Here is a 7,779-nt window from a genome sequence, read left to right on the forward strand (position 1 = left end):
CCCCCCCAGCTCTTCCCTGTTTCTCTACAGGTGGTAATAGACAAACATCCCGTCCGGTTTTTTGTACATAAGAGGCCCCATGTGGATTTCTTCTTAGAAGTGGTGAGTTTGGGGGCACCTGGGGGGCTCAGTCGGTTGAGCATCTGACTTCGGCTCAGGTCATGATGATCTCGTGGTTCGTGGGTCCGAGCCCCACGTCGGGCTCTGTGCTCACAGCTCAGAGCCTGGAGCCTGCTTTGGATTCTGTGTCTCCGTCTCTCTCTCTGCCCCTCCCTGGCTCACACACTCACTCTCTCTCAAAAAAAAAAGAAAAAAAAAGGAAAAAAAATACATTAGAAAAAAAATGGTGAATTTGTAGAAGCTGGGGGGAGCCCTGTGATGAAGGAATGGCGTTAAGGCTCTGGGAATTCAGAGCGGTTGGAGGAAGTACAGGGTGAGGAGAAAATAGGTATGGGCAGTTTTGGAGAAGGGCAGTTGTGGGCCGGTCACAGGGCGGCTGTCAGTAGCTTGGGTTCGTTTGTTGTGCTGATGCAATTCTGTTCTTCCACAGGCTTCCTGATCGTTTGCTTTCACACCTCTGAATCTTTAAGGGTGTACGGGGTCTAAGACTCTTGAGTTTGGGGGCCTTCAGAATTTTGTGTTCTCAGAGACATCTGATGCTCTTGAAAGGCCTGAAGGACCGGGCTGGAGTCTAGTGAAGGCGAGTTGTGCGCGTTCAGAGGAAGGATCGCTTCTTCTGACCCCACCCTCCCCCTGATCAATTTCAGGTGAGCCAGTGGTACGAGCTGGTGGTGTTCACAGCAAGCATGGAGATTTACGGCTCTGCTGTGGCAGATAAACTGGACAATAGCAGAAGCATTCTCAAGAGGAGATACTACAGACAGGTAAGAGGAGGCTCGGGAGGCAGGCTGGCAGGGAGGGCTCTGGGTTTGAGCAGTTTCCCCAGAAAGGGACCTTCTGGGGGGTGAGCGGAGGCGTACTGCATGACCCCCTCTGTGGGAGGCGGCTGCCCGTGGGCATTGTTGGGACTGGGCAGCCGTCACAGGGGCCGAGTCTCCTTTTGATGCCCAGCGTGGCCCTACCCTCCAGCATTGCACTTTGGAACTGGGCAGCTACATCAAGGACCTCTCCGTGGTCCACAGCGACCTCTCCAGCATCGTGATCCTGGATAACTCCCCAGGGGCCTACCGGAGCCACCCAGGTATGGGGGGGGGGGGGTGAGTCTGGCAGGACCAGGAAGTGGTTCGGAGAAGGTTATTTTGAATGCCTGGAGCTGGGATTCCTGGCTTACTGTAGGTCAGGATGCCAGGTATTTCTGTTTTCTGGGAGACACTCTCCCTTCCCCACTTGTCCACTTCATAGGTCACGTTGCTCGTATCAGTTTGCTTCAGGTGAGACACAGTAGCAATAAATTTGATTAGAAGCCTCACGTTAATGTGAGACACAGTGATTGTAGGTTAATTTTATCTTGGGGGAGGGGCCTGGGTGGCTCAGTCATTTGAGCATCTGACTGTGATGTAGGCTCAGGTCACGATCCCAGGGTCATGGGATCGAGCCCCGTGTCGGGCTTTGCACTGAGTGTGGAGCCTGCTTGGGAGTCTCTCCCTCTGCTCCTTTCTCCCACTCACGCATCCACCCCCATCTCTCAAATAGACATGAATATGAATGCCTCTTTTAAAAAGTTTGTTTTGGCGAATAAAATAGGAAGGTTTACCTAGGTGGTTAGGTTTGGGTGGGTCAGGGAGAGGGTACGGATTTTAAAGTAATGATCCCCATTTTCCCAAAGGAAAGAAAAACCGGCCTGAGTCTTGAATTGTGTGTTTTTTTTTCACGTGCGCTTCTTTTCACCCACCCTAGACAACGCCATCCCCATCAAATCGTGGTTCAGTGACCCCAGCGACACCGCCCTCCTCAACCTGCTTCCCATGCTGGACGCCCTCAGGTAACGGAAGCCAGACACATTGCGGAGGAAAGGAGGTGGGGGATCCCGAGAGGGACTAAAAACGCGTCCTGTTTGACTTATGTCTTTTCCCTTAAGAACTTAGCCTTTGAACCCAGGTGTTCGTACAGTAAAGCTCATCACTTGTAGCCAGTGGGTTTGGGGCAAACTGGACCTCAGTGTCACGTGAGCATGGTGATTCTTTCCTCCCCCCCCCTTCCCCCCCCATCTCCAACGAGGCTTCGTCTTGTCATCCCAGGTTCACCGCCGACGTTCGTTCTGTGCTGAGCCGAAACCTTCACCAACACAGGCTGTGGTGACGGCTGCTCCCCCTCCACCTGCGCTGGGGTGGGGGGGAGAGGGAGGGTGAGCTCTCGGGATGCCGTCTGATGCCCTGTCGGATGGTGAGGACTGCCTGGGCAGGACCTGCCCCTCCCGCCCCTCTCTGCCCAGGGAGCCCTGCGCTCCGTGTGGAGTCTGGACGGACACACGGGCCACACTCGCAAGCAGCCTCACTCTGACTTCGAGTTCGCGCTCCCTGGAAACCCCGGACGGGGACAGAAGCGGAGGCCTGGGAGAGCCCGAACTGTCTGGTGGAGAGACCAGACCGGCCAGAATGAGAGACAGACATTCGGTAATCCGGGAGGCTCAAAGAAAAGCCAAGCCAGCTTTGTTGTGATTTCATTTTTTAAAAACTCTTGTACAAAACTGATCTAATTCTTCACTCCAAGGGCTGGACTGTGGGTGGGAAACTGGGATTTTGGGCCACTGGATTTTCCCCAAACTTGTCCTGCCCTCCCCCCTTTCTTTTCCTTCTATTTTCCCTTCTTCCTAGACTCCCTCAGACCTGTAACCAGCTTTTTTTTTTTTTTTTTTTTTTTTCCCTTCCTTTCTCTCTTTTAAACCATGCATTATAACTTTGAAACCAAAGCTGCCCCAGGTCCTTCTCTGGGGGTTGGGAGATGAAGGGAGGCGTCTTTGTTCACGTCCCCCCTGTCGGGGCGAGGTGCTGTTGGCTTTGGGGGAGGAGTGGGGAGCCTCGACATCAGGTGCTCTGGCGGGAAGGGTCTTGGAGACGGGATGGGCGCCCCGGCGGGGACCGGGAGGGCGGCCGTGTGTCCTGAAGGAGCCTGGCCTGCGGGCTGGGACGACGCGGCAGTGTGGCGGCGGGAGATTGCTGGACCAGAAGCCAGACGGGCGGGACCTCGCCGGGGGCCGACGCGGACACGCCCGACCGCGGGGGGGCCTAGCGCCAGGCCCGGCCCCGCCCCGGCCGCCCCGGCCCCGCCCCCCGGCGCCCCTCCCCCCCACCTCCCCGCGGCCGGCTCTACTTCCCGCGGCCGCCACGTGACGCTCCGCCCTTCTCTGAGATCACATGATTTTTCTCTCGCGACCGCCGAGTGTGTTCCTCCGCGATGACGTAGTCCCTACCTTTCGGACCTCCTCTCAGGTCCCTATTGGTCCACTCTTCCCTGGAACCTAAGCGTCCGGTGCGTTTCCCCGAACGTGTGTTTCGTTTCTGTCCCCCTTCATTTCCGGAGACCAGCTCCCCGACTTGGGTACTACTTTGTTTTGGTGTCAGCTGCCGCCGTCGGCGTACCGACGCGTTTCGTGAATAGCTATCCTTGTAATTATCTCTGCCTTTTTTTTTTTTCCCCTCTTTACGTTATTCCCGAAAAGAACTTTCGGAGAACCGAGTCTCAAATTACAGTTACCGACTCGCAGCCCTTTTCATCCCCAGCCTCGTGGGGGAAGGTCAGAATGTGGGTTTTCGGTTATTTTCGACCATTGCACAAGCCAACCACCTTTGCTACGTCGTCTGCGTAGCCCACAAGTTGATTCCAAAGCGATTACGCAGACGGCGTGAGGGGGGGCGGTCAGGGGGTGGCGCTACGCTGGCGGCGTTATGGCCGCTGCGCTGGTGGCGTAACGTAGCAGGCGGGGCGGCCCCGGACCGTCGTGGGTGGGGTTGGTGAATAGGGAAGTGGCGCAAGCCCCGGGATCGCTCCGCTGAATCCGCCCGCGCGTCGCCGCCGTCGCCGCCGCCCCCCGTCCCGGCCCCCCCCCCGGGTTCCCTCAGCCCAGCCCGGTCCAGCCCGGTTCCCGGGAGGATGAAGTTCGTGTATAAAGAGGAGCATCCGTTCGAGAAGCGCCGCTCTGAGGGCGAGAAGATCCGAAAGAAATACCCGGACCGGGTTCCGGTGAGGACAGTAGTCAGGGCCGAGGGCGCGGGGCGCTGGCTCTGACGCCACAGCCTGGGCTTGGGTCCGGCCAGGCGGCGCGGGCACTGGGCTGCCGGCTGTGGCGGGCGCGACACTGCTGTCCCCGGGCTCGGAGGTTGAAAGCGGGGTGGCGAGAGAGCTGGGGGTGGGGGGACACAGATGGGAGAGGGAGACCTGGGGATTGGTGTGCGAGGCTGCAGGGAGTTTGACAGCCTGAGCTGCTCACGGTCTTTACCCCGAGCTAGCCAGGTTTTTGAGCCTGAAGCTCTAGGCGGCCCACTCGAGTCGTCCGTGCCCTATTAGGATAGTTGTTTATTATGACGCCCTACTGAGGGATCCTGAATGTTTGGGTGAGTTCAGCACAGTGGGGTCAGGATCTCTGCTCAAGGCTGCGCCGCGTGTTCAGAGACAAAGAAAACCGAGTCGGACAGATTTGGGTGCTAGGAATTGTGTCACTCGAGTTCTTGACAGGGGTAACTCTGGGACCATACACCTAATATTTCCTAATTTTCATCTACCCTTCATCAGGTGATTGTAGAAAAGGCTCCCAAAGCTCGGATAGGAGACCTGGACAAAAAGAAATACCTGGTGCCTTCTGATCTCACAGGTGGGGACCTGACCCAGGCCCCGGGTTAGCTTCCTATGGGTGGCCGGGCATCTTTGTGGGAAAAGGTTCCACATTGTAACTGCTCTCGCTCGGGGGTGGGGGGTGGGGGGGGCCCTTGTGATCTCTGGCTTCATCCTGCCTTGTCTCTTCGGCAGTTGGTCAGTTCTACTTCTTGATTCGGAAGCGAATTCATCTCCGAGCTGAGGATGCCTTGTTTTTCTTTGTCAACAATGTCATTCCACCCACCAGTGCCACAATGGGTCAGCTCTACCAGGTTTGTGCATGGGGAAGCCGGGAGGCTTCGGGGAGGTGCGGGAAGAGCTTGAGGGGAAGAAAGTCCTAAGTCAGCAGTTCCTGGACCAGCTGCCTTGCTCCGCTGTCCACTTTATCTTTGGCCTCAAAATTTCAGCATAGTCCTGGGTTGGAGGTTCGGACGAGGCCATGGGAATGGCCAGAAGGGAGAGAAGGGTGAGGTGGACCACAGTCCCGATCCTTCACCTGCCCCAGCGTCCTCCCCGTTCCAAGGCAGAGAACAGTCAGAGGGAGAGCTTTTTGCCCAGGACTGCTGCTAGGGGTGATGCTGCTTGGCTGCTACGGTCTGAAGTGAGGGAGTGAGTCAGGACGCTAGTTTTCGGGGGGTCTGCCTCAAGAACGGGGCTTTGGAGAAGGAGGGGGGGCAGTGGGTGGTTCAAGTGACTGTAGCCCGGGTGCCTGAGTACCGGTGTTCTCTGCTTCTGCCCCAGGAACATCACGAAGAAGACTTCTTTCTATACATCGCCTACAGTGATGAGAGCGTCTACGGTCTGTGAAGCTGCTGCCCCTGAGGTGGGGGGTCCCAGCCTACAAAGAGAGAGGTGGCCCCCCTTCCTTGACCTAGTCCTCCTTCAGGCTCGACCACCACCTCCCTCCTTCAGGACCTGCACTTCCTAACGTTCGAGGCTCTCCTCCAGCCCCTCTTAGCAGGAGGGCTCATGGGGGAGGTGGCTTCTAGGACCTCTCCTTTGTCCCCTTTCTCTTTCCACCTTCCCCACTGTGCTTTAGACTTCTCGATTGTCAATCTCTGTCACATCTAGTGATCGTTTTGGTTCCTGTCCCCTTTCTAACTGCCCAAGGGGCTCAGAACCCCGACATTCCCTTCCTTTCACTACCTTCTTTTTGGGGGGTAGAGGGGAGGGACTGAAGTTGTGGGGGGAAGGTAGGAGGCACATCAATAAAGAGGAAACCACCAAGCCGAACTGGATCTTGCTTTGTGTTGCTTCCCTCCTTCTTTTTCTTTTTAGTTGTCCCGAGGTGGGGATAGTTATCCGGAGGTGGGCAAAGTGGCGGTTGGAGGGACAGTAATATATTTTGGTTTACTCTGTTCATGTTGGTTTTTTTTTTCCTTGGCGGGGGAAGGGAGGGGCAGTGTTTTTGCTGTGATGAAAGGAATACGGAGTATCGTTTCATGAGACTTCTGTTTTATATACCTGTCTTTTGGGTCTTGATATAAAGAGTTGTTTTTGTTTTTTACACCGTGGGTTCCGGTGGACAAAGTTGGAAAGTACCTGCTTTAAATAAATGCCTCCCGAGTTTGTTACGGCCTTTGGGTTAGGGAAGAGCTGGTCGCGTGTGGGAGCTGGTGAAGGGACTCCGTCCTCGCTTGGCATGTCGCTTGGCCAGACTAATGCCGGTGTGTGGAATTCAAGGGAGGCAGAAGACGGGGAGGAGGGAGGCATTATCATCAGGAGGACTTCATCCCCCAGCAACCCTTTCTCCCTCTGGCCGGAAGTGGGGCGGTCCAACGGGGGAGAAAGAAGCCGCAGAAAGAGGCAGTATGGTGGCCGAGAGTTCTAATCCCTTCTTTTCCTTCTTTCTTAGTCCCGCCCAGCCTACATTTCCCATGATCCTGCGCGCGCTCTTCCGCCCTACCCTCTGCTCCCAATCTCCCCGCCACTCCCCGGGGGAGGGGAGCGGACTAACGCGCCTGCGCCCATCCTTGGCTTGCTGGGAACTGAAGTTCCAGAGGCCTATGGGGTCCCCTTTCCGCTGCCCCCGGACGGACTACACGCCCCTTGATGCATTGCGCGTCGGCGCCCGCGGAGGGAGGAGGGAGAGAGGAGGAGGGAGGGAGGAGGGAGGAGAGAGGAGGAGGAGGGAGCAGGCGGCCGGCGGCGCGGGGGGAGGGGGCCCGGTCCGGGAGTGCGGGAGGCAGGGGTAGAGGGAGGTGGCGGCAGCGGCTAGCGGACTCGAGTCATTACCAGGCCGAGGCAGACACCTCTGTGGAGCGAGGCAGTAGGAGCACCGAGCACCGGAGGCGGCACCGGGATCCCCGGCTCAGGGGAGGGGGGCGCCGGACCGGGAGGAGGGGAGGGGGCGATGCTGGAAGCCATGGCGGAGCCCAGTCCCGAAGGTGAGCTCTCGACCGGCACGGAGCGCTGAGCCGGTGGGGGGCGGGCGAGGAATCAATTGACAAACTTGGAGGTCGAGCCCGGAGCCCGGCGGGGGAGCGCGGGGAGGGGGTCGGGGGCCTGCCCCTGGAGGTAGGAGAGCGGCGAGTTGGGAGACCTTGGTGAAAGAGGAGTGGGAGCTCGGGCTGGGGGTAGCTGGAGATCAGACACCGTGAATGTGTGTGTGTAGGGGTGGGGGGTGGGGAGCGGGAGCTTGAACCCCGGAGCTCCGGGGGTTAGGGGCCGAGAGGGCCTCCAGCACGTTGGGGCCCTGAGGCCGGGAGGCTGGGGGAATCTGGGGGCCGGAGAGTTGTTGAGGAGGGAGGATGTGGAAGAGGACTGAGTGAGGAGCCCGGTAGTTGGCCGAGGTGGGGGAGTTTGTGGCGGTGGTGCCGGAGCCCCGGGTAGTTGCCGCCGGAGAGAGCCCGGGGATCGTTGGAGGGGTGGGAAGATAGTTGTGGGGAGAAGAGGGGGTCTGGGTATTGTCTGCGGCAGAGGGACCTGTACAGGGCGGGTAGTTGTGGGGAGAGAGCGCCGGGAAGCGAGGAGAGCCGGGTAGTTGTAGGGGCGGTGGGGCGGGGTGTG

The 7,779-nt window shown here is 58.2% G+C and overlaps 3 protein-coding genes across 3 annotated transcripts in view; all 3 read left to right on the plus strand.

Annotated features, from left to right (window-relative positions):
• Positions 1 to 6: 6 nt before the first annotated feature.
• CTDNEP1 (CTD nuclear envelope phosphatase 1) lies at positions 7 to 2,869 on the plus strand (the record flags this gene model as incomplete). The annotated part of the gene is made up of 5 exons (XM_049637106.1): positions 7 to 102; positions 768 to 884; positions 1,090 to 1,201; positions 1,858 to 1,942; positions 2,199 to 2,869. Coding segments are annotated over 5 exons (471 nt in total), but the record flags the coding sequence as incomplete, so codon positions are not given.
• Positions 2,870 to 3,915: 1,046 nt separating this feature from the next.
• Positions 3,916 to 6,003, plus strand: GABARAP (GABA type A receptor-associated protein). Its single transcript, XM_049637105.1, has 4 exons — positions 3,916 to 4,140; positions 4,690 to 4,768; positions 4,924 to 5,042; positions 5,512 to 6,003. Exons 1-4 carry the CDS (start codon positions 4,051 to 4,053, stop codon positions 5,575 to 5,577), a joined length of 354 nt encoding a protein of 117 aa, XP_049493062.1. The 5' UTR covers positions 3,916 to 4,050; the 3' UTR covers positions 5,578 to 6,003.
• Positions 6,004 to 6,102: 99 nt separating this feature from the next.
• Positions 6,103 to 7,779, plus strand: part of PHF23 (PHD finger protein 23) — a 5,360-nt gene continuing 3,683 nt past the window's right edge. Inside the window, exon 1 of the mRNA XM_049637104.1 lies at positions 6,103 to 7,157. Within this exon, the coding sequence (XP_049493061.1) occupies positions 7,124 to 7,157 (34 nt within the window). The 5' untranslated portion in view covers positions 6,103 to 7,123. The remainder of the gene's footprint in view (positions 7,158 to 7,779) is intronic.

This window comes from Panthera uncia, chromosome E1 (genome assembly GCF_023721935.1).
Source record: "Panthera uncia isolate 11264 chromosome E1, Puncia_PCG_1.0, whole genome shotgun sequence".
Taxonomy (NCBI): Eukaryota; Metazoa; Chordata; class Mammalia; order Carnivora; family Felidae; genus Panthera; species Panthera uncia.